Raw genomic sequence first — 26,120 nt, 5'->3', positions numbered from 1 at the left:
TGCCTGACACACAGTAAGTGCTCAGTAAATATGACTTAATACTGTTAACATTAGGAGTTATAAGAAATGTTTGTAAAATGTGCTGTGAGGCCACAGAGGAAGTGACCACCCAGACGGATTCATTCTCTGAGGCTTGTTCTTTTGCCTTCCTTCATATTTGTACACACATAGTCTTTTTTTTTTTTTTTTTTTTTTTTTTTTGAGATGAAGTTTCGCTCTTGTTGCCCAGGCTGGAGAGCAATGGTGCGATCTCGGCTCACCACAATCTCTGCGTCCTGGGTTCAAGCTATTCTCCTGCCTCACCCTCCTAAGTAGCTGGGATTACAGGCATGCACCACCATGCCCGACTAATTTTGTAGTTTTAGTAGAGACGGGGTTTCTCCATGTTGGTCAGGCTGGTCTTGAACTCCCGACCTCAGATGATCTGCCTGCCTCAGCCTCCCAAATTTCTGGGATTATAGGTGTGAGCCACCACTCTGGGCCCCTTCTTTTTTTAACTTTGAGATAAATTCAAACTCAGAGAAGAGCTTGAGAATAAAGAATTCTCATAGGACCTTATCCAGATTCTAACATTTGCCACATTTGCTTTACCATTTTCATGTTTATGGTGTACATACACATAGAGTTCACTCTTCAACAACACGTGTTTGAATTTCTCTGGTTCACTTACGTGCAGATTTTTTTCAATAAATATATTGGAAACTTCTTTGGAGATTTGCAACAATTTGAAAAAATAGACAAATCATATAGCCTAGAAATATCAGTAAGATTAAGAAAAAGTTAAGCATGTCATGAATGCATAAAATATAAGTAGATACTAGTCTATTTCATCATTGGCTAGCATAAAATATCCACAAATCTGTTACAAAAAGTTAAAACTTATCAAAACTTGTGCACACAAACACAGACTACATGGTACCATTCACAGTTGAGGGAAATGTAAACAAACATAATAGTACAGTATTAAATCATAACTGCTTTTCCTTTTTTTGTTTTTTGTTTTGTTTTTTTTGAGACAGATTCTTTCTCTGTCACCCAGGCTGGAGTCTCGTGGCACGATCTCGACTCACTGCAACCTCCAACTCCAGGGTTCAAGTGATTCTTGTGCCTCAGCCACCCAAATAGCTGGGATTTTTTGTTTGTTTTGTTTTGAGACGGAGTCTTACTTTGTTGCCTAGGCTGTATAGCACAGTGGCGCAATCCCGGCTCACTGCAACCTCCGCCTCCCGGGTTCAGGAGATTCTCCTGCCTCAGCCTCCTGAGAAGCTAGGATTACAGGCGCATACCACCGTGCCTGGCTAATTTTTGTATTTTTAGTTAGAGATGAGGTTTCACCATGTTGGCTAGGCTGGTCTTGAACTTCTGACCTTAGGCGATCCACCCTCCTCGGCCTCCCAAAGTGCTGGGATTACCAAGTGTGAGCCACTGCACCTGGCCTAATTTTTGTATTTTTAGTAGAGATGGGGTTTCACCGTGTTGGCCAAGCTGGCACTGTGTGTTGTACATCTTCATGTGAGCAGTTCTTTTCAGTAAATTGTGTCTCACAGTAAAAAGTGATCTCTCACAATTCTTGTGTATTTTTTAATTATGTTTACTGCAATATTGTAAGCCTTGAGTAACACCATGGGATCCGAACAAAGTGCCACTAGTGATGCTGCAAGTGTTTCTCAGAAACAGAAAAAAGTTATGACATTACAAGAAAAACTTGAATTGCTTGATATGTGCTATAGATTGAGGTCTACAGCTGTAGTTGCCTGCCATTTCAAGATTAATCCAGCATAAGGACCACTGTAAAAAAAAAAAGAAAAAATTCCCGAAGCCATCACTACAGCTATGCTAGCAGGTGCTAAATCCTTGCACTTTTTATCATATATTGAAAATGCAGGGCCGGACACTGTGACTCACACTTGTAGTCCCAGCACTTTGGGAGGCCAAGGTGGGCAGATCACTTGAGCCCAGGAGTTGAAGACCAGCTTGGGCATCATGGCGAAAACAAACTTTTAGTATTTTATAAACATAAAAATTAATTGGGTGTGGTGGTACACGCCTGTAGTCCCAGATACTCAGGAGGCTGAGGATCGCTTGAGCCCAGGAGGTTGAGGCTGCAGTGGGGTATGATTGTCCCACTGCACTCCAACCTGGATGACAGAATGAGACCCTGCCTCAAAAATAAATAAATAAATAAATACTGCAGCTTTTGTGTAGGTACAGGGTGGCTATAAGAAAGGCATACCTGCCAGGTGCAGTGGCTCACGCCTGTAATCCCAACACTTTGGGAGGCCGAGGCAGGTGGATCACGAGGTCAGGAGATCTAGACCATCCTGGCTAACATGGTACAACCCCATCTCTACTAAAAATACAAAAAATTAGCCAGGCATGATGGCACGCGCCTGTAGTCCCAGCTATTAAGGAGGCTGAGGCAGGAGAATGGCGTGAACCCAGGAGGCGGAGCTTGCAGTGAGCCGAGGTCGTGCCACTTCTCTCCCGCCTAGGCAACAGAGTGAGACTCTTTCTCAAAAAAGAAAAGAAAGGCATACCTATAGGCTATAATTCAAGAAAAAGTGAAGTCATTGTATGACAACATAAAGCAAAAGAAAGGTGAAAGATCTAAAGCTGCTGAATTGAATGCCAGCAAAGGATGGTTTAATAACTTTAGAAAGAGGTATGGCTTAAAAATTGTTAACAGGAAAGGCAGCTTCTGCCAACCAAGAGGCAACAAACAAGTTCCTGGGCATCATTAAGATATAATTGAAGAGAAAGGATATCTGCCTGAACAGATTTTTAATGCGGAGTGCAGTGGTAATGATCTCAGCTCACTGCAACCTCCACCTCCCCGGTTCATGCTATTCTACCTCAGCGACCTAAGTAGCTGGGATTACACACGTGCGCCACCACACCCAGCTAATATTTGTATTTTTTGTAGAGATGGGGTTTCGCCAAATTCCTGAGCTCAAGCAGTCTGCCCTCCTTGACCTTCCAAAGTTCTGGAATTATAGGCCGGAGACACCACGCCCAGCAAATTCTGTCAGATTTATGATCAGGACTGTTGTTACTTACAAAGTTGGTAACTCTCAAGCCCTGAATCCTCAACACCAGTTGCCAGTCTTTTGGTTGTACTACAAGGTGTGGACAATGAAAATACTTTTTCTAGATTGGTTCCATTGATGCTTTATTTCTGGACTTAGGAAATACCTTTCCAATATGTGGTTCCCTTTTAAAGTTCTTTTGATATAGGAGAATGCCACCAAGAACCCCATGAGTTTAGTACAGAAGGGGTCAAAGTGGTTTACTTGTCCCTAAACAATGAGCTAACCCTTGAACTTTGCAGGGGTTAGGGGCACCAACCCCCATGTAGTCAAAAATCCACGTATAGTTTTTGATTCCCCAAAACTTAACTACTGGCTGAGTGCGGTGGCTCACACCTGTAATCCCAGTACTTTGGGAGGCTAAGCTGGGCAGTTCACCTGGGCCCAGGAGTTCAAGACCAGCCTGGGCAACACAAGGAAACCCTGTCTTTACCAAAAATGGAAATAAAAATTAGCTGGGCCTGGTGGCATATGCCTGTGGTTCCAGCTACTCAGGAGACTGAGGTGGGGGGCGTGGGGGGAAGCAAACTCACAGCCTACTGATAACATAAACAGTCAATTAACACATAGACTAGTGTCTACAATTTTTGTGCACTCGTGACATTACTAACTTTTCCTTATTTTTTTTTTTTTTTTTGGTATTTCTAGTCATAGGGATCTGAGAGTTTTTTCAAATTGTTGTGAGTGTCCAAAAAATATTTTCAGTATATTTATTGAATGAAAAAAGTGTGCATGTAAGTGGACCTGCCCAGCTTGAAGCCAGTGTTGTTACAGTCAGCTGTGTTTTCATCTGACCCATTTGAGAGGAGGTTGTATACATCGTGTCTTCATTACTTCGGTCTGTATCCCTTCTTCCTTTTTTTTTTAATAAATGAGACAGGGTCTTGCAGCATTTTCACAGGCAGTGATCCCTCTTCTGATCAGCATGAGAATTTTGACTTGCTTTGTTTCCTGCCTTGGCTAGTTCACCCCTCCTTAGGCAACCTGAAGGTCCCTGGCTCTCAGGAGGTCACCATATCAATGCCAAACTTAGTGTGGACAGCCGATCAGCATAGTGCACTACAGCCCAGAACTGGGCTCAAGCCATCCATCCCAACTTAGTAGCTGAGACCGCAGGTGCATGGCACTGTGCCAGGCTCGGTGTCTACTCTTTTTTTTTTTTTTTTCTTTTTGAGAGAAGTCTTGCTCTTGTCTCCCAGGTTTGAGTGCAATGGCTTTATCTTGGCTCACTGCAACCTCCGCCTCCTGGGTTCAAACGATTCTCCTGCCTCTGCCTCCCAAGTAGCTGGGATTAAGGCGCCTGTCACCACGCCCGGCTAATTTTTATATTTTTTAGTAGAGACGGGGTTTCACCATGTTGGCCAGGCTGGTCTCGAACTCCTGAGCTCAGATGATCCGCCCGCCTCGGCCTCCCAAAGTGCTGGGATTACAGGCGTGGGCCACCACTCCTGGTTGGTGTGTATTCTTTTTTTGAGACGGAGTCTTGCTCTGTCGCCTAGGATGGAGTGCAGTGGCATGATCTCAGTTCACTGCAGCTTCTGCCTCCCAGGTTCAAGTGACTCTTTTGCCTCAGCCTCCCAAGTAGCTGGGATCACAGGTGCACACCACCATACCTAGCTAATTTTTATATTTTTAGTAGACACGGTGTTTCACCATGTTGGTCAGGCTGGTCTCAAACTCCTGACTTCGTGATCTGCCTGCCTCGGCCTCCCAAAATGCTAGGATTACAGGCGTGAGCCACCACACCCGACTGATTCTTAAGAGTAAAGATATTAATGACAGTAAAGTTATTAAATTTAAAACTTGCTATAATGCTATTATCTACTGTACATTCAAATTTTGTCACTTGTGCCAACAATATTCTTTCGTCCAGTTGAGTGTCTAGTTTAGGATCTGATCTGGTCTGGGATCACACTGCATTCTCTTGCCATGTGTCTAAGTCTCATTTAATCTGAAACAGTTTCTCAGCCTTTCTTTGTGTTTCAGGATCCCAATATCTTTTTTTTGTTTTGTTTTTGAGACAGAGTTTCGCTCTGTCACCCAGTCTGGAGTGCAGTGGCGCAATCTCAGCTCACCGCAACCTCTACCTCCCAGGTTCAAACGATTCTTCTGCCTCAGCCACCCGAGTAGCGGGGACTACAGGTGCGCGCCACCACACCTGGCTAATTTTTGCATTTTTAGTAGAGACGGGGTTTCACCGTGTTGGCCAGGCTGGTCTCGAACTCCTGACCTCAGGTGATCCACCTGCCTTAGCTTCCCAAAGTGCTGGGATTATAGGTGTCAGCCATTGCGCCTGGCCCTCAATATGTTTTTAATAAAACATTTTTAAAATGAAAACTGTGTTTATACTCTACAAATTGTTCGGTTTTAAACCTTGGATTTTTTTCCCATATAACAGTAAATCTTGGCCATCTTTCCCTGTCCACATAGACAATATATAGATCTAGCTCAGTTAAAATTGTTTCTTAATAGTTAATCATTGTGAATTGATTTTTTCAAGAATAGAGTTTCCAAAAAAAAAAATCAAGGAATGTAAAAGGGGATACAGTCTTCTTTAGACACCCACCCCCTCGCCCTACCCATTTTTCATATATACCCATCCCAATCTTTTTTTTTTTTTTTAATTTATATGTCTTGGGGATCTTTTTATTTAATTAATTTTTTTTGAGACGGAGTTTTGCTCTTGTTGCCCAGGTTGGAGTGCAATGGCGCAATCTCAGCTCACAGCAACCTCTGCCTCCCAGAATCAAGTGATTCTCCTGCCTCAGCCTCCCACGTAGCTGGAATTACAGAGATGTGCCATCCCACCCAACTAATTTTGTAGTTTAGTTTCACCATGTTGGTCAGGCTGGTCTTGAACTCCTGACCTCAGGTGATCTGCCCTCCTTGGCCTCCCAAAGTGCTGGGATTACAAGCATGAGCCACCGTGCCCGGCCTTGGTGGGGATCTTTTTATGACACTACCAAGAGAGCTTCTTTGTACTTTTATATTGTCTGTAGTCATTGTGTGACTGTACCATAATTGATTTAACCTAGTCCCTCCCTTTAGTGTACATGTCATTACTTTTGCAGCTTTGTATTTAGTGACTGTTTAATGGCTGTCTAGTATTCTGAGGCAGGGGTTTGGGTACCCTGCTTTAATTTAGCCCGTCTTCCTGTTAGTGGCTCTGAAAGTTGTTTCCTGGAACAGATAATGCTGCTCATCTTTTTTCCATTTACTGGAGTAACTTGGAGATCTTTTTGTAGCCCCACTATTGGAGCACATTTTGCTGTGTTGGCATGAGCATTTGGCACATACAATTTTGCATTCTTGTGGGAATGTATTTCTTCTTGAAAGTTAGATTCTGAGTCAAAGGTATATTTTTAAATTTTGATAGCTACCACCAAGACTACACTCCAAACACGTTGCAGTAATTTAACTTGTCACTGTGTGACAGTGTTTGCCAAAGTCTGTTCTTTCAGAGTATGAGGTTCTTTGGGTATGTGGCAGTATGGAGCTCTAGGCCTTGACTCTTGCTTCAACCAGAACATCTCTTCATCCAGTCTTAAGATTCCTTGTATAGTTTTCTTTGTTCAGAAGATACCACAACTTTAAAAAGGCTCAGAGTGAGGAGTTGGTGGCGGTGTAAAAATCACTGGTCTCCTGAAACAAGACAGGAGGACATTGGTGTCAAACCTCAAGTTCTCAATTTGCAAAACAAAAAGGCAAAACAGCCTTCCAAGTGAAGAACAGAATAACCCATTTCAGCAAACCATAAAGAGTATGATACTTAGAGCCTCGGGACAACAGAAAGAGGTGTGAGACACCAGACTGTAAAAATGGCAGGCTCTGAATTATGCGAGGCTTCAGGAGTTTGGGTCTTTAGGCCTGGGACTGACAGAGAAGTGTTTTAGCAGGAACAACACAACTCCGCTTGCTTCTTGGTCAGATGGCTCTGTTGGTGGTAGATTGGTTGGTTGAGGGCGCTGGTTTTGTGCATTATGGTAAGTTCCTATAGTGAAGCTGGTGGCCATAAGGAAGGCTAACACCTTTACACAGTCATATCTGCTCTCCGTGGTCTTTTTTTTTTGAGGAGTCTAGCTGTTGCCAGGCTGGAGTACTGTGGCGCGATCTTGGCTCACTGCAACCTCCAACTCCCTGGTTCAAGCGATTCTCCTGCCTCAGCCTCCTGAGTAGCTGGGATTATAGGCACTCGCCACCATGACTGGCTAATTTTTGTATGTTTAGTAGAGATGGAGTTTCACCATGTTGGCCAAGATGGTCTTGATCTCTTGACCTCATGATCCGCCCTCCTCAGCCTCCCAAAGTGATGGGATTACAGGCATGAGCCACTGTACCCAGCCGCTCTCCATGGTCTTGACGTGGGCGCATGCTTAGAGATGAACAAGCATGAGGGCGTCTGACACAGAGCTGCGCGCTTTGAGCACTGAGGAGGTTAATGGGAAAGCTGGTCAAGGGAGGGTGCTTCTGTCGCTTCTTGAAGGGCAGTTCCCAAGGTGGTCACCTGAATAGAGAAAGAAACTGTACTTTTATATCAGAGACTGAACCTCGTATTTTGTTTGTTTGCTAATCTCAAGTTTTGAGCCTTTTCTTCTCTGAGATGGGCATTTAGAAAAATATTTACCAAAAGTTTTAAAAATATAAATTTTAAAGAGGACAAAAACACTAAGAAAAAAAAAGAGCCTCTCATATCCTGCAGCCAAAGCGATGTTTCCAAAACACAGTTTTGAGCAGGCTGCTCCACTATTCAAAGTAAGTCAGAGACTCTGCTCTGCCACCAGCATCAAGTTCAAATTCCTGTGGTAACTTAGAATCCCTCACATGCCGAGGTAGGCCATGTCCCCCTCCCAGCACTTCAGTCCCAGCCCCTAATTTCTAGCATAGTGCCTGGCATCTTGCAGTGATGGCTCACTGTGTGTGCTCACTTGTGTGCTGTGTATTAAATGTACTAGCCCATTTAGCAGAATAAACATAGGCTGTATAAAATATTATTACTCCCCCTCCCTTTTTTGATAAAGAAACAAGATGAAACAACAAAGGCCACAAGTTAGTAAATGGTAGAACCGAAGCCATCCACCTTCTAAAATGGGCTGGGCGCGGTGACTCACACCTGTAATCCCAGCACTTTGGGAGACTGAGGCAGGTGGATCACCTGAGGTCAGGAGTTCCAGACCAGACTGATCAACATGGAGAAACCCCATCTCTACTAAAAATACAAAATTAGCTGGACATGGTTTCACATGCCTGTAATCCCAGCTACTTGGGAGGCTGAGGCAGGAGAATCGCTTGAACCTGGGAGGTGGAGGTTGTGGTGAGCTGAGATTGTGCCATTGCACTCCAACCTGGGCAACAAGAGTGAAACTCTGTCTCAACAAAAAGAGGGGAGTCTTAATTACTAACTTTAGCAATTCAATAAGTAGTTGTTACAGAATAAATGAATGTGGTCCCTGCATGGCTCTTCAGCTGTTCCTGAATTACTTCCCCCTCATCTTTTATGCCTCAGCCAACCTGACATTATGTTCTGTCACTGCTAGGCTTATATACAAGCAACTGAGAAACCTCCTCAGAAACTTGCTTCTAGGTAGGTCATCTTACTGAATTATGATAGAGTATCCTTGTCTCATTCCCCACTGGTTCTTAAGCTCTGTTGGTCCCAGATTACGCAGACATACGTATCAGAAAGAGTATGAACTCAGGGAACATGTTGAACAAGCTGAACTCAGTTCGAAAAGGCCTTGCTGTGGCTTTTCTTCAGCTGTTATACTCATAGACTGCCCTTTTTGGGTTTCTTTTGTTTGTTTTTGTAGAGGTGGGGTCTCTCTGTTACCCAGGCTGTACTTGAACTCCTGGCTTCAAGTGATCCTCCTGCCTTGGCCTCTCAAAGTGATGGGATTATAGGCGTGAGCCACTGCGCCTGGCTCTTCGTCAGTTTTCAGGACAGGACTGTATCACCGTTTCCTTCATCTTCATCTCAGTCTAGGCACAAGACTCAAATACTTGGAGCTTCTTTTTTTTTTTTTTTTTTTGAGATGGAGTCTCGCTGTGTCGCCCAGGCTGTAGTGCAGTGGCGCGGTCTCGGCTCACTGCAAGCTCCGCCTCCCGGGGTTTATGCCATTCTCCTGCCTCAGCCTCCCAAGTAGCTGGGACTACAGGCGCCCGCCACCTCACCCGGCTAGTTTTTTGTATTTTTTAGTAGAGATAGGGTTTAACCTTGTTAGCCAGGATGGTCTCGATCTCCTGACCTCGTGATCTGCCCATCTCGGCCTTCCAAAGTGCTGGGATTACAGGCTTGGGCCACTGCGCCCGGCCAGAGCTTCTTAAAATTACCTGCTTTAGGACGGGTACAGTGGCTCAAGCCTATAATTCCAACAGTTTGGTAGGCCAAGGTGGGAAGATCACTTGAGTCCAGGATTTCAAGACCAGCTTGGACAACATAACAAGACCCCGTCTCTACAAAAAGCTTAAAAATTAGCCAGGTGTTGTGGAACATGCCTGTAGTCCCAGCTACTGAGGAGGCTGAGGTGGGAGGATTGCTTGAACCTGGAAGTTTGAGGTTGCAGTGAGCCCTAGCTAGCTGTGCCACTGCACTCAGCCTGGGGGACAGGGTGAGACCCTGTCTCAAAAAAAAAACTCTTGTTTACTTGGTTCATATCCACCAACTTTGGGTTCTTAGGCAAGGAGGACTTTGGGCTGGACATTCTCTGAGATGTTCACTGATGCTGCCCAGCTTACCTGTATGTTGGGGAAGGATGCACTTCAATCTGGAAAGCTGTCCATATTCTATTCCCTGCATCTACTGTCTCCCACGTATGACTCCCAGTGCCTACGGCAAGAGTTGGCAATCATATTCCTTTGGCTTTTTCTGCTAGGACTTTGAATGTGGAAATGACGTGGAACTGTCCTTTACCAAGAATGGAAAGTGGATGGGCATTGCCTTCCGAATCCAGAAAGAAGCCTTGGGGGGTCAGGCCCTCTATCCTCATGTCCTGGTGAAGAATTGTGCAGTGGAGTTCAACTTTGGACAGAGGGCAGAGCCCTACTGTTCTGTCCTCCCGGGGTTTACCTTCATCCAGCATCTTCCCCTTAGTGAGCGGATCCGGGGCACCGTTGGACCAAAGAGCAAAGCAGAATGTGAGGTGAGTGGGGCCAGAATGTATTGGTGGCCACCTTGCTGCCAAGACAGAGGAGACACACACACACAGGCTTGCTGCATGAGTAGCCTTGGGGCAAGAGGCCGCTTTGTCCAGCTCCTCAGGGTTGGACTCAGAGCTGAAAAACTCTGAGTGTGAGGTGAGGGTTGTTGGTGTGATCTAAGGTGAAGTCAGAGAGGCCACCTAAATCTCAGAAAGATTCCCTCTTCTTCTTAAGTGAGGCCAGAATATGGGAAAAGGAAGCTTTTCTTACAGCAGAAAAGGACACTAGGCGCCTCTTGGGGAGTGCACTGTGCCACCAAGTGTTCTTTTTTTTTCTTTAGAGACAGGGTCTCGCTCTGTCACCCAGGCTGGAGTGCAGTGGTGCGATCACGGCTTACTGCAGCCTTGACCTCCCAGGCTCAAGTGATCCTCCCACCTCAGCTTCTCGAGTAGCTGGGACCACAGGTACATGCCACCATGCCCGGCTAACTTTTTTGGCCACTGAGCCTGGCCCACCGAGTGTTCTTGAAGGAGGTTGAGTAAGTTCCACCTCTCACCCAGAGCTATCATAAGAGATAAATGGCCTTTGGGATGATTTGATTCCAAGAGCTATACTAGTGTCTTTTTTCTTAAAACAATATTTTTCTTGTATGTGTAAGTTATTTATGCTTGTTCTAAAAAATTAAGAAGTAAAAAAATTTTAATTTTCATAATGCCATCATCTACAAATAAGTTTACTTGCAGAGTTTTGGAGGTCATCTGTTCTTTTTAATGTGCTAAGTGCCTGTCTTATGCTCACAAACATATATCATTGAGATTTTATGGTATAAGCATTATGATGCCCTGCCCTTTTCACTTCACATTATTTTGTGAGCTTTATCCCATCACATGAAAACCCCTCTTTGAATATCATTCTTTTTTTCTTTTTTAAAAATCCTTCAAGGAAATGAACATCATTCTTAATGACCTTACAAACTACTCACCGTTCCCCTCTAGTCGGGCATTTGAGATGCATCTGTGTTTACCAAATTCTAAATGTACTGATTAGATGCAATTCATGTCCATGTGTGTGCAGCTCTGTTCCTATTTCATACTTCAAGAAAGTTGTACCACTTCTCCTACCCACTCCATGGGGCCAGTCCCAGTACACAGCCTTCCCTGGGCTATTGGTGGGGAGGGGTCACATAATGCTGTAAATGGGCTGGGTTTGGTGGCAAACGCCTATTAATTCCAGCACTTTGGGAGGCCAAGGAGGGAGGAGGATCCCAGAATGAGACCATTCTGGGCAACATAGGGAGACCCTCATTTCTACCAAAAAAAGAGAGAAAAAGATTAGCTGGGTGTGATGGTGTATGCCTGTAGTTCTGGCTACTCTGGAGGCTGATGTAGAAGGATTGCTTGAGCCTGGGAGTTCAAGGCTGTAGTGAGCTGTGATTGGGCCATTTCACACCAGCCTGGGCAGCAGAGTGAGACCCTGTCTCAAAAAAACAAAATCCTATAAATGTTAATGATGACAGCACTTGGTTTTTGTTTTTGTTTTTGTTTTTCCCCAAAGTCCTAGGATTATAGGCGTGAGCCACCGTGCCTGGCTAGCACTTGACTTAATGCTCACCCTGTCCCAGGCACCGTGCTCACAGTCTCACAAGCCTGATCTTTTCGAATCCCAAAACCAATACTGTGAGGTACATGCTATTATTGCTTCCACTTTGCAGAGGCAGCCACAGCTCAGAGGTCCAGAGTCACACTCAAAACAGTCACCAACAAGGCGAGTGGCGCCACACCACCACGCCGCAACACCTTCTCTGTCTTGTTCTTGTAGATTCTGATGATGGTGGGCCTGCCTGCTGCTGGCAAGACCACATGGGCCATCAAACACGCAGCCTCCAACCCTTCCAAGAAGTACAACATCCTGGGTACCAATGCCATCATGGATAAGATGCGGGTAAGGACAGCCACTGGACTCTCCTTACTCACCTCCCACCTACTGAGTGCTGCCCTGCAACTAAAACCACTCACCCCTCACCAATTCCTGCCTGCAGGTGATGGGCCTACGCCGGCAGCGGAACTATGCTGGCCGCTGGGACGTCCTGATCCAGCAGGCCACCCAGTGCCTCAACCGCCTCATCCAGATTGCTGCCCGCAAGAAACGCAACTATATCCTAGATCAGGTATTTAATGATGACCATTGTGTCCTCAGAAAAAGGGAGGGGCCCCTTGCGTGCCTGGGAATCTCCCTCAGGTCCCTTTTTTTTCCCCCATAATGATGATGGACTGCTGTGCTAGTCAGGGGGTCAGACCTTGTCATACACGATGACATGGTCCTACGCACAGCTGAGCCCAGACTGGGATTATGATCTAGGCCTACTTCTCAGACTCATCAGCAGCCCCAAAGAACATCAGGTAAATACTGTTTAGCAAAATGGAAGGAGTATGAATTTCCGAGCCTGACAGACTGGGGCTTAAATCCCAGCTCGGCTACTCCCTAGCTCTGTGCCTTTGGGCAGCTGACTTTATCCTCTGAATCTCCATCGCTTGGTTTATAAAACAGGGATCTCAATAGCATCTGCACACCTAACACAGGACCTGGCACTTAGTAGCTGGTGATCATTGTTAAATACTCTACAGAATAGGTAGAGTAGCTTTCATGCCAACAGCAGTGCTGTAAGGTAAATGCTATTATTGCTTCCATCATATTTTCTTCACAAATACATATGACTGGCAGGTACATACCTAAGTCATATTTTCTACCTACAGTTCAGTTAATGGTGGAGTTCTTAACATCAGGGACCTTGGAAGCTTTGCAGTTGAATATATTGTGTGCAGGTGCAGGTGTATCCTTTTTACAAAAAAGAAGAATAAAAAAAACCTTAGACAATTTTTTTGTCCCTATCAGCATTCTTAAAAGGATGAGTGACCCAAAACTCATTACAGATTCCTGTCCCAGAGTAATGAGTTCGACATGGTTATTTCCTATGCAACGTCATACTTAACATTTGTCCTGAAGGCTTTCACAAGTAACAAAGGGTGTTTCCTTATTTTCTATATTTGGGGATCTGTGAATGAGCCTTTGTTCCCTTTAGCCTTGCATTTGTGCTTTCTTAAGAACCTATAAGTGAGTAAATATGTAAACTAAGTCACACCCTGCCCTTGTAGCCTTCCTGAAGTGCCTTCCATACGTGTAGGCCTGGGTGCTTGGTGACCATAAGTTTAAAGGGCTCCTGATAAGAGTGGAGGTGGTGACAGTGTTTGGCTTTGTCAGAATGGTGGTTGGCTTGTTAGAAGGAAATCACCAGGGACCAAGTTGCCTTCACATAGGAATGAGGATCCTACACAAAACAGTTGAGCACAGGATAGTCTAAAAACCATCCATGGTTATCCCCCCCAGCTCGGCCTCATCAGTATTGTATACAATCAATGTTCTCTCCACTTTGAAGATTTGTCTTTTAAACCCTTGGCCTCACTTTGCCTGATCCTCCTTGTCAGGGCATTTTAGAATTTTAGTCTGAATTGACCCCATTTGGACTCATTGTCGTGAAAGGGAGAGCAGTAATACCATTTTAACACTCTGAGGATACATACCTCTTTTGGATACCCCAGCCAGTATTCCTGCCTGTCTTTTTCTTGGTTTGCTGGTTAAATCAGCTATGAAACCCATTTCAAATATGTGGCCCATGGTAGAATGATTATAGTCTAGAGTAGATCGTCTAACATCTCTGTCCAGGATGCTGAAGTGGGTTTTCTCTGGAAGCCAGGCCCATGACAGCTTTGCACTCTGAAGACCTACTGTCAGCCTTCTTGGCTGCTGCTGGCTTGTTCAGGGACAGGGTCTAGGGCTGTACCGGGTATGCCTGTGGTCTTCGGGGCTACCAGCCTCCTGCTTAAGGGACATGTGGGTCAGGCCAAGTGATCTGGGCCAACAGTGAGACAGAGAACCTAAACTCTGAAGGCTGGGGAGGAGGGTTCTCTGGTTAACCACAGATTGGAGGATTGACTCGGGGCCTGAAGCCATAGGCTACTCAGGCTGAGGGAGGGAGTATAAAGCCAGTGGTTTCACCTATTTTGGCCTAAACCCCAAAAGTGGGTTCCAGAAAACTCTGGGTATGAGAAAGAGGGAGAGGGACGTTGTGTGTTTGTGTATAGAAGGTTCAGAGCAGGTCCCTGGCCAATCCTGGCACTTCCATTCCACTAGCTTTGGCAGTGACAGGTAAGTTGATGATGCATAGCTGTCTCCTGGGCTAGGTGGAATTTCCAAAGGGGAAACCCATACTACAGGCAAAGTCCCTGCAGTTCCTGGATCTCAGCCCAGAACCATCTTTTGCCTCCACTAGTTTTTCCTGAGTGGTCAGACCTCCCCACATTTGGCTCTTCCAGCCTCATGTTATGTAGGTTGGCCTCAGAAATGCTCATCCTTGAGAGGGAAGGAGAGGTTGTCTGCAGAAGCCAGGTGGGCGTGTATAAGCCAGGATTCTGCGTTTGTCTGGCCAGGACTCTACCGCCTACCCTGGGATGTATGTTATTAGGCACAAACTCTCAGGTATATGGGGGCTTTGACCTACATTCTATGATAACCTGAGTAGCCTCTTCAGGTCATGTGGGCATCACAGCTATGGAACATCAGAGGAGAAAAAGGTGGACCAGAGAGGAAACTGAGGCCTCTACAGAGGACTATAGGACTGCTAAGTCACACACTCAGTATGCTGATAGATCACAACCCTGCTGACTTCCCAAACAGCCATAGTCTAGAATGGTTGGGGCCATGGTGGGAATTTGGGGAAGCTTTCTGGAGGTGGAATGTCTGGGTCAGGGCACAGAGGATGATTAAAAGAGTTGGGGCTTTGTTCTGAGGAGAGTGGGGAGTCATGGTTAGGCTTTCATCCGGAGGAATATGGATAAATTTGCCTGGCTAGTAAAAGGCTGCAGAGGAGAGAGAAAGGGGGAGTAGAAGGCCACATTACTTCAGGTGGCTCTTTGGGGTCCTCTGTTGGAGGTGGGAAGCCTCTGGAATGAGATGCTTTCTGGCCTTGTCCCAGAGGGCCTCAAAATGGAGTACAGAACAGGAACTGACTGGCCTGCTGTGAGGCAAACAAGTTGCCCTTCTGGAGGCTTCTGGGGAGCCTCCGCAGGGCCATGTTGCCCAAACCCACCCCAGAGTAGGACACTGTTGCCTAGGAGTTCCATTAGAGGGCTCTAGCAGCCCAGAGCCAGGCCAGGCATCAGTTAGAATCAGGGCCGGATGGGTTGACATCACAGTCAGAACATGTCGTTCTAGTCCTCATTTGCATCCTGGTCAGCAGGTGCCACACTTTTGCCTGAAACAGAAACCCAGGGCTAGAACAGTGTCCCACAGTAACCTGCGTCTTATTTGCAGGCCTTGGAAAAGGGATGTTTCTTTACTTCATCCTTGACCAACCATCCCTAGAGCCTGAAGCTTATTCCATTCTTCATACTCCAGCCAGTTCTTTTCCTATAAATGTGGTTCTTTTGCCTGGAATTCACCTCACTCTGAGTTCAAAGCAAATCGTTCCTCATCATGGCCTTAACTTTGCTCCTCAGATCTACCTAGGTGTCTCCTGCTGCCAGTATGACCCTGGTGAGCTGTGAAAAGTGAGAGTAGACAGGGACAGTGGGGCTTGAGAGAGCCTGCGCTGTCACATCATCACTCGTACCTGCTGTGTTCCCTCCTCTCTCCCTCAGACTGGTACACACCAAAACTCCCCATATAGTTTCTCTGAGAAACCCAACTCTTGTCCCTTAGTCTGTGTCACAGGGGCCAGGGAACACAGCCAGCCACATTTTCTCTCAGAATCAACATCTTCAAGCAGGGTGGGACTGGGAGAAGCAGGAGCTAGGCAGAGGGAACAAAAGCAACTGGAAAAGCTGACCTAGCTGTTGTGCTGGTCTCATAGCAACAGCCGCCAGCAGCCCCCAGCGACCACAGAAGTGCTGGGCTGGTCCAGGGGCTGTGACCTCACTGTGTTTGCTGTGGCAACAGCCACCAGCAGCTAATTCCCTTTCCTCCAGGAAAGCCAAGTATTTGCATTTCTGCTGGTGTGGTTTAGATACTCTTCTTCCCTTCCCCAAGCCAAGGAGTAAGTGGAGGGAGGCACAGTCTTAAAAATCATTGCTGAGGATTCTCAGCACCTCAATTCCGAAGTGCCTGAGAAGCCATCTCTCAGAGCCTGCCCACTTCCAAGGACAAAGGCCAGCTATTTATGAGTCCAGTCTGCTCCGCCTCCATTCCTCCCATCCCATGAAGCTGCAGGGACTAGCTGTCTTGGCAGAATTGCTTCTCTTCTCTGTCTCCTCATCAGTACATTGACAGGGCAGTTGTACCACATGGAAGACCTCAGGACGTGTCACTCCATGCCCTGGCAGTTCAGAGGAATCAAAGTAGGATCACTTAGGAGGAAAAAAAATAAATAAATAAAAAGGCAGAATGGTTTGGGGCCATATCCATCCTGGCACCTACCTATTGTGGGCTTTTGTGTTAGAAGAAAATTATATTTAGCTGAGGAAGCCAAACTCTTTCTTCCTGTGACCAGATGCCACGTTCTGTTTGCTTTTAGGAATGGAGTCAAAGAAGAGTAGTGGGGAGAGGGGACTTAACTTTTCCTCTGTAACATGATGTTCCTTTTCAAACCATTTGTGGCCCAAGGGCTCTTTGTGGGCCAGTGTCCAAGACCCCAAGAACAAGTATGTGTGCGCCTGTCACCCACATGACTGCCCACATCCTCCTTCATGGGGGTAGGGACACTTTGCCTGGGGGACAGGGAAGAACATTTTTTCCTGGCTCATGGTTCAGGGCCGGAGGATCTGGTTAGTTTAAGCAGCTGCACCCATGGCCCAGAACTTCCAACAGATCTGTGCTGGAGTCCCTGGCCCCTGGCTAATCCACATCCAGCACCCTGTTCCTATGTCTTAGAAGAGGATCTCTTGTAACCTTGTTTTTTCCTTGGTACTTTCCACTGAGAAGCCTCTCCTGGATAGTCAGTCCTATAGGCCTTATTTTCAGATCCACTCTGGGTGTTGACTTCTTTCACTGCCCACCCCCCTTGGCACTTGCCAGAGACTTTTACATCTGCAAATCCTCTTCAGAGCCAGGACGAGGGTGATGGTCCTTGTCTTTCAGACGAGGACATTTGAGACTCAGGCTACTTGAGGACTTGTCTGGAGTCTCACAAACAGTAAAGGGCACAGCGGGGATTTCAAGCCCAAGTTTCTTCCCCAAATCCTGTGTTCTTTCCACCCTGTCTCACTGTCCCTGTCTTTCTGCTTGGGAGATCACTACAAGCGTAACCTTTTCTTTGGTCTGAGTTGCTTTAAGTCAACATGACAGTATAAATATCTACCCAGTGATGACCACATCAGTGGCAGCTCACAGTTGTTGAGTGTTGGCTGTGAGCCAGGGCCTGGGCTTAGACGAGGGCTTTTACTCACATGGACTCATTCAGTCTTCACAGCAACCATAAGACATCCATGCCGTTTTCCCTTTTCAGAGCTTGATTTTACAGAGGCTGAGGCTGGGCCATCCCAGTGCACTGCCTTCCTCTCCGTCAAGGTGTCTCCCGCCCTGGAGGCCACCTGTGTCCCCCTACTTGAGTAGTTTCTTGCACTTTCTCAGTTGCTTTATGGACATTCTCTTACTCAGTTCTTGCCAGCCCAGAGAGGGAGGGTTTTCAACACCGTATTACAGATGAGGCAACCGTAAGGACTGGCCAAGGTGCGTTAATAGCCACACCAGGACTTGACCCTAGACTCTTTGCACCCAACTAGGCCGTATCTTCAGAATACATTTTTTTTGTTGTTCATTTGTACATGCCCCTTTACAGATTGTTTTCCCCATCTGTGGCTTCTTTCTTGGGTGTCTGTTAGAGCCACTAAAAAATTGTCTAAATGCAGTTAAAAACTTTTTACTCCGTTTCTGCTGAGTTCCCGAGTTTCCATAGGGAGGGTACCTATATAGGTGCCTGGGTCTCACTTCTAGAGGTTCAGGCTCAGGAAGTCTCAAATGAAGTTTGGGCTGCTCACTTTTTAAGTAGTGTCCATGTGATTCAAGTATACAGGCTGAGTCTGTGGAACCCTGAGTCCAACAGAGGTAGACCCCATTCCCAAAGGGCCCAACATGAAGGAGGTATTCAGTAAATGGAAGCTGATGTTGTTACTGCTCTCAACCACATATGTGCTAGAGCACTGCTGTGCCAGCACCAGCCCAGGACACACCTGCCATCACTTAGAGGAAGAGAAGGAAACATTAGGAGCAAAACTGCACTTGTGAGAAGCAGAGACTCGTGACCTGTCGAGCTTGCTGGTTAGAAGCTTGTGGGTGAGGCTGATGTTTCAGAGAAGGACTGAGGGAATAAAAGAACCAATGTTAATGAGAACAAACTACAAAACTGTCCAAAGGAGCTGGTTAATTAGTAGCATAGCTAATCTATAGGTATTATACAGCCATTAAAAAAGAATACTGCACAGAAAAACTTTAGAGAAAGTTTCATGTTACATGAAAAAGAGCCTTAGGAGGATGTGCATAATACAATTCTTTTTGTGTAAGAAATCACATAGATACTTCTAAAAGCGCACGGAAGAAATTCATTCTTCATTCTCTCTGGAAGTAGGGCTGGCACTAAGGGAATGCAGGGCTTTTTCCTCTAAACTTTATGCCTTATACTGTGAATTTTTTACCAAGAGTATGTATTAACTTTTAGAATGGGGAAAGAAATTGTAAGGCCCAGTACCAAGAGCAAATAGGATTAAAAAGCAAAGTCCCAACCATTAGGAGTCCTTTGCCCTGTGCCTGTCTGCAGCCACTTACCTAAGTCAATTCATTTGCTGAGGGTGACTCAGGAATCTTCAGAGTAAAGAAGAGCTGTTTCTGGAGTTTCTCTGTTTACAAGGAGCACTAATATCCTTTTCTCAGTCCCTGGCCTACATAATACCCCTCAGAGGAAAAAACCAACTCTTAATGTATCATCTCTTGCCTCTTCTGTTACCTTACCTTAGACAAACGTTTATGGGTCAGCCCAGAGACGAAAAATGAGACCATTTGAAGGCTTCCAGCGCAAAGCCATTGTGATTTGTCCCACTGACGAGGACCTAAAAGACCGAACAATAAAGCGAACCGACGAGGAAGGGAAGGATGTCCCAGATCATGCGGTCTTAGAAATGAAAGGTAGGAAATGAGTGCTTCCCAGAGGAGCATCACCACGGGGTCCTGGAGAGAAGAAGCTCTTTACTCAGTTTGCCCTTCCCTGGCTCCCTAATGGTTTCTTTTTTGATCTTATTCTTTCTTTGCTTCTACTTTGTCCCTTCCTTGTCTACCACAGCTGTGAATGGAAAAGCTACCCATTTCTCTTGTGTCGGGGTTGTCTTTTTTCTTGTTTTGAGGTAGAGTCTCGCTCTGTCGCCCAGACTGGAGTGCAGTGGTGCGATCTCGGCTCACTGCAACCTCCACCTCCTGGGTTCACGCCATTCTCCTGCCTCAGCCTCCCAAGTAGCTGGGACTACAGGCTCCCGCCACCACGCCCGGCTAATTTTTTGTATTGATGGGACGGGGTTTCACCATGTTAGCCAGGATGGTCTCAATCTCCTGACCTCATGATCCGCCCACCTCGGCCTCCCAAAGTGCTGGGATTACAGGCTTGAGCCACCGCACCCGGCCTTGTGTCAGGGTTTTCAGGTGGGATGGGACTGGGGCAGCATGAGGGAAAGGATGTATGCAAGCTAAAGCTGAAAGTCCTGCGTGCTCACCCTGCCTCTGGCCCCAGATGGGCTGACTGTGGGCAAGCCTCAGTTTGTTTCTCAGTAAAAATAGGGATGGTGGTGCCATCTGTCTGACCCATTCCCTGGGGGTGAGGCCTGAGGGAGCTGAGCACTGTGGCTTGGTGGATCTTAGCCACCTCTTCAGAAAAGGGAGGAGTCTTTGTTAGCCCCTGACAGCAGGCTGAGGAGTTGGGGCTTTTTCTGCCTCTTTCTTCTCTCTTCTCTCTCTCTTTTCTCTCTCTCTCTCTCTCTCTCTCTCTGTCTCTCTCTCTCTCTTTTTGTTTTTTGGAGATGGAGTCTTGCCCTGTCACCTAGGCTGGAGTGTAGTGGTGCGATCTTGGCTCACTGCAATCTCCGCCTCTGGAGTTCAACTGATTCTCCTGCCTCAGCCTCCCGAGTAGCTGGGACTACAGGTGCCCGCCACCATGCCTGGCTAATTTTTTTATTTGTTTGGTAGAGACAGGGTTTTGCCCTGTTGGCCAGGCTGGTCTCGAACTCCTCACCTCAGGTGATCCACCCGCCTCGGCCTCCCAAAGGTGCTGGGATTACAGGTGTGAGCCACCGCGCCAGCCCTTCTGTCTGCCTCTTTCTTATTCACTACTCCAGTTTTCTTCACCTTCTCCCTTCTGGAAGGCCACTCTTCTGGGTAGAGGGGCCCAGACTTCAGAAGGTACTGACCTCATCTTGTTCCCTCTGGGGCGCTCCCTTCCTCCTAGCCAACTTCACGTTGCCAGATGTTGGGGACTTCCTGGATGAGGTTCTATTCATTGAGCTGCAGCGGGAGGAAGCAGACAAGCTCGTGAGGCAGTACAACGAGGAAGGCCGCAAGGCTGGGCCACCCCCTGAAAAGCGCTTTGACAACCGAGGTGGTGGTGGCTTCCGGGGCCGCGGGGGTGCCGGTGGCTTCCAGCGCTATGACAACCGAGGACCCCCTGGAGGCAACCGTGGCGGCTTCCAGAACCGAGGGGGAGGCAGCGGTGGAGGAGGCAACTACCGAGGAGGTGAGACATCTCACTCACAGTACTCTCCACTTTCTGTTCCCAGGTTGGGGCTGGGCTTTGACTGCTTATTGAATCGGCAACTGAAGTTTTCTAAGCTCCAGCTGTGAGTTAAACTCTGGTAGAAAACTGAAACAAGTCAGACACGAGACCTCAGAAACGCTCCTGCTGTCCCACTCCCCGGACATTGCTTATGAAGCCCTTTGCCCATTTGCATATCACAGTGCTGTCATTTTGTCACATTGCTGTCATTTTTGTGAACCTTCCCCCATCTGACCATGAGCTCCTTGGAAATACGGTCTAGATCAAAATCTATTAGAAATGGCTACATCTTTGGCCAAGTCTGAAAAGGACCAGATGTGACTCGTTCATGGATGTCCCCAATGCTTAGCTTCCTCTCTTTTTTTCTTTTTTTTGAGATGGAGTTTTGCTCTTGTTGCCCAGGCTGGAGTGCAATGGCGTGATCTTGGCTCAGTGCAACCTCTGCTTCTCGGGTTCAAGCAATTCTCCCACCTCAGCCTCCCAAGTAAACTAGGATTATAGACAAGCACCGCCATGCCCGGCTAATTTTGTATTTTTAGTAGAGATGGAGTTTCTCCGTGTTGGTCAGGCTGGTCTTGAACTCCTGACCTCAGGTGATCCACCCGCCTCAGCCTCCCAAAGTGCTGGGATTACAGGTGTGAGCCACTGCGCCCTGCCAGCTTCCTCTCCTTGAGCATCTCCTTCCTGCATATTCAACAGCTATTGAGATGCCGGGATACAGAAACTCAAGACTGCCCTGGTCTCTGCCTCACCGTTCTCGCAGTCCAGTGGATGAGACAAACCTGTCTTAAGGGCTGGGACGGGAGTATGCCCGGGGGTCTAGAGAATCCCAGAGGACATGCTTTGTTTGTTCACCTTGAGTTCTTGGCTCTGCGCCTGGCCATACCAGCTCATAGTAGTCACCAAGACAGCCCAGTTCCCTGGGGTTGCAATTTGGGAATGATGGCGCCTTTCATCTGGATTTCTCCAATGCAGGTTTCAACCGCAGCGGAGGTGGTGGCTATAGCCAGAACCGCTGGGGTAACAACAACCGGGATAACAACAACTCCAACAACAGAGGCAGCTACAACCGGGCTCCCCAGCAACAACCGCCACCACAGCAGCCTCCGCCACCACAGCCACCACCACAGCAGCCACCGCCACCACCCAGCTACAGCCCTGCTCGGAACCCCCCAGGGGCCAGCACCTACAACAAGAACAGCAACATCCCTGGCTCAAGCGCCAATACCAGCACCCCCACCGTCAGCAGCTACAGCCCTCCACAGGTGAGAGAACGGGGTGTATGTTTGTATGTAGCGATCGCATGTGTGCTTTTGAACCTGAGCAAGTTAAGTGGAGGCGGATCTGGGGAAATCAACGCATGCCCCAGCTACTGGTCTTCAGTCTTACCTCTAGCCTGCCCTTCTTTCTCCCTGGCCGTGATCTTGACTCAGATGGACCCTACACATTCCCAGATCCCCTCCAAACCCAGGAGTAAATGGAGACCTTCCCAGAACCTGTTCTTCTCCCACCACCCTCAGGGGGATGGGCTATAAGCACTGATCCCTCCAGCAAGTACATTATTCTTGGCTGTGTCAGTAACTTCACTGAATCCCCAAGAAAGCACTTGATTGGAGTCACCCTTGCCCAGGCTGGCTGACCTCTTTGTCTTTTGGACATAATAACCAGGGCCCTAAGGTTGCTGAGGACTTGCCCTCTGCACAGAGAGCTTCAATCCTGAGCAGCTCCAGGCTCAGTTCCCGTTCTTGGAAAGCCAGTGCCCTGGCTCTGGTATGCACAGCCTCCTGTAAACCAGAGAGGTCTTCAGTTATTTCACAGCCATTTCCCGAGCACTTCACTCATGCCAGGCCTGGAATCAGCTGCCAGGAGACCAATGGATGGTTCCCAGAGTTGGGCGGGCACAGATCCAAACCCCCAGCCTCACAACATCCTGTTTCTGTGAGCTTAGACATATAGCTTCCCGTCTCTGGGCCTCGTTTTCCTCATAAAGGTGTCAGTAAAACTCACTTCCAAGGTTTGTTGTGAGGAATGGGTGGCACTCTAGCTTTGGGACTAGGCAAACCTGGGGTCAGGTCCTTTTTGCTGTGTCACCTTGGCCCAGAAATTTCATCATCTTGAGCCTCAGTTTCTTTCTCTTTAAAACGGGGCTAGTGGCACCTACCCCCAGATTCTATATGGAGATCAAACGACTTAATGATCCAACCTGTACTTGGGAAGCACTTAGTAAACTGCCACTACTATTTCTCAGCAGATCTTCCAGTAACAACTACCACCACCTGTTGAGTGCCCAGTGGTTTATACACACAAGCTTATTGGATACTCAGGGCAAGCTAAAGGGGTTGTTCTTGTTCTATTGTGATTCTCATTTTACAAAAAAGAAAACTGGGATTTCAAGAAGTGCCATGTACCTTACTTCCAGGGGGTCTCAGAGCTGGGGTTAGAGTCCAGATCACAGCCCTGGGGCTTGCCCTTCATCCTGCCCTGCTGTGGCATGGAGCTGACTCTCCTCCTCAGCCCACAAACAATGTCCACCAGGCAAGGGAAGGGCCCCTGTGGGCCAACCACTTAAAAAGGCCCTTTTTCCATCCCAGCATTTCACATCTGCAGATTTCCTCTATTTCACAGAGCTTTGGCTTTTTTCCCTCCACTTTCCAGCCGAGTTACAGCCAGCCACCCTACAACCAGGGAGGTTACAGCCAGGGCTACACAGCCCCACCGCCTCCACCTCCACCACCACCTGCCTACAACTATGGGAGCTACGGCGGTTACAACCCAGCTCCCTATACCCCACCACCACCCCCCACCGCACAGACCTACCCTCAGCCCAGCTATAACCAGTATCAGCAGGTAGGTGCCAGACCGGGGGCCAACTGGATGGAGAGACTTCATGGGCCCCTCCTGGGTGTGTATTCCCAGACTCAAGTGCCTGGTTATCCCTAAAAAGACAGCCTGCTGGCCTTGGCCTGGCATTCAGTTGGTGCAGCCATTCCATTTGCTCAACACTTCTGCACTGGTTGCTAGGTAATTGGTATCCTAGCCCCCTCCACACTCCAGCGAGCGAAGGGGAAGGGCTGGCCTAAGTAGCAGTGGCCTCAGAGTCCTCTTTCAGCACCATAGCCAGGGGGCTCCAAATCCTGCTGCAGGTTGGTGCCCAGGCCCCCATACCTGTTACTAAATCTTTTGACTATGATATCTAGCTATACCCAAAAGGCACTGGGTTGATAAGCTGAGACCTGAGCTTCAGTCCCTAACTGCCTACCTGTGTGGCATCAGGTCTTCCCTGGGTGCCTTGATTTCTCTGCCAGGGGACCCATGTTCAACTGCACCTGTCTGCACCTGTCTCTGCCCTAGATGAGAGTGGGCTGGTGGGGAGGCTAAATGTGGGGTAGATGCAGACAACTTGGTGTTCTTGGTTTCTTTCCCCAGTATGCCCAGCAGTGGAACCAGTACTATCAGAACCAGGGCCAGTGGCCGCCATACTACGGGAACTACGACTACGGGAGCTACTCCGGGAACACACAGGGTGGCACAAGCACACAGTAGCCAGTGTGACCCAGAGGCTCCCAGAGGCCCCTGCCGGCTTCCTCCACCAGCGCCTGCCTCTGCCCCTCCTCTGCCCCCGCCAGATCCTGTGGTGCTGGGGATGGGGTCATCCCAGGGCTGCCTCCCTCCAGCCCACTGCCTCCCTCCGAGGGGCTTCCTTCCCCTCCATAGGGCCAGGCATTTTTCTCTGGATTCAAACAGGCAACAATGACCTTTTATTTTCTGTTTGTCCCCACCTCCCCAACCTTCCACTTCCTGTTCTTCCTACCTTCTTCCTTTTTGACTAAATAATCCCCGCCTCCCTTGGTCATACAGTGAGGCTACAGTGACTGAGGGGAGAATCCCTTCCTGTTCACTCTCCCAACCCTGCTCCAACCCCTCAGCTTCCCAGACCCTCATGCAGTTGGTTGTAAATTCTCCCAGGAGCTGTTTTACTGTCTACTTTTCAGGATTAAAAAAAAAAAAAATCAAAACTTTAAAAAAAAAAAAAAAAAGTTTAAAAAGCAAAATGGGGAGGGAGGAAGCAGTGACATATTTTTTTGGTAATTATGCGCTTTTTTTTAATTTTTAGAATTTGTCTGTTTTTACTGTGGGTCGGCTGTTGATATTTCATCAAGATAAGCATTTCTTTCCTGAGTTCAGGTGACTGAGGAAGAGCCACAAAACAAAACAACAAAACCAAACCACAGAATCATCTTTAACCCGACTTTTTATACGATGCCCCAGTTCCCCATAACTTTGCACACAAGCTTCTGTGTTCAGTTGAATTGTAACTGCTTTTTGTATTTGGAGAGAGTGTGACTATTGAACTTGAAACCTTTTATTCCGGGCGTCTTGGTAGTTTCTGGTGGGATTCAGTGGGTGAGAGGGAAGGAGGGGAGGTTGGGGGGCTCCTTCCCTTCAGAACTTGAAGTTTCTCCCACTGCCTCCTCTCCAGTGGTCTCCCAGGTGCCAGACCCAAAAGCTTTTCCTACAGTGATACCCTTTATTTTTACTTCCCCTTGACTCATATGTTTTAACATGATTTTAACAAACTGCACTTATTAAGAAATGTGTTTGCCCTGTTTTGTTTGGTTTCGTTTTCTTTTCTTTGAATAAATGACATGGCACCTCCTAGCAGGAAGGAAGCAGGGTTGAAACCCTGAAGTGTTAACTGCAGTTGGCCGTTAATTGGGGTGGGGGCCTTTTAAAGGGAAATTATTTACTCATTCATTAAACCAACTTACTGAGGGATTCATATGCCTGGCCCCGATTTTGGTACCAAAAATGCACACTTAAACAAGGGTCCCTGGTTTAAAATCATCTGGTTGGCCGGGCGCGGTGGCTCAAGCCTGTAATCCCAGCACTTTGGAAGGCCGAGGCGGGCGGATCACAAGGTCAGGAGGTCGAGACCATCCTGGCTAACACAGTGAAACCCCGTCTCCACTTAAAAAACACAAAAAATTAGCCGGGCGAGATGGCGGCGCCTGTAGTCCCAGCTACTCGGGAGGCTGAGGCAGGAGAATGGCGTGGACCCGGGAGGCGGAGCTTGCAGTGAGCTGAGATCCGGCCACTGCACT

The 26,120-nt window shown here is 47.5% G+C and overlaps 1 protein-coding gene across 6 annotated transcripts in view; it reads left to right on the top strand.

Moving 5' to 3' along the window:
- The window catches only part of HNRNPUL1 (heterogeneous nuclear ribonucleoprotein U like 1), a 46,504-nt gene extending 20,827 nt beyond the window's left edge, over nt 1–25,677 (top strand). For 3 of the 6 annotated variants that reach the window (XM_010380813.2, XM_010380808.2, XM_010380814.2), the window contains exons 8-15: nt 9,956–10,222; nt 12,039–12,161; nt 12,259–12,387; nt 19,220–19,388; nt 20,695–20,979; nt 21,994–22,283; nt 23,674–23,865; nt 24,445–25,677. In XM_010380813.2, coding sequence (XP_010379115.1) covers nt 9,956–10,222; nt 12,039–12,161; nt 12,259–12,387; nt 19,220–19,388; nt 20,695–20,979; nt 21,994–22,283; nt 23,674–23,865; nt 24,445–24,561 — 1,572 coding nt within the window. In that variant the 3' untranslated portion in view covers nt 24,562–25,677. Of the gene's footprint in view, nt 1–9,955; nt 10,223–12,038; nt 12,162–12,258; nt 12,388–19,219; nt 19,389–20,694; nt 20,980–21,993; nt 22,284–23,643; nt 23,866–24,444 lie in introns of all 6 variants that reach the window. The other 3 variants (XM_010380807.2, XM_010380810.2, XM_010380809.2) reach the window with 2 other exon arrangements.
- Nucleotides 25,678–26,120: the final 443 nt, after the last annotated feature.

Source organism: Rhinopithecus roxellana, chromosome 12, assembly GCF_007565055.1.
Source record: "Rhinopithecus roxellana isolate Shanxi Qingling chromosome 12, ASM756505v1, whole genome shotgun sequence".
NCBI lineage: Eukaryota > Metazoa > Chordata > Mammalia > Primates > Cercopithecidae > Rhinopithecus > Rhinopithecus roxellana.
Note: the sequence above shows the minus strand (reverse complement) of the source record. Positions and strands in the feature narration are given on the sequence as shown.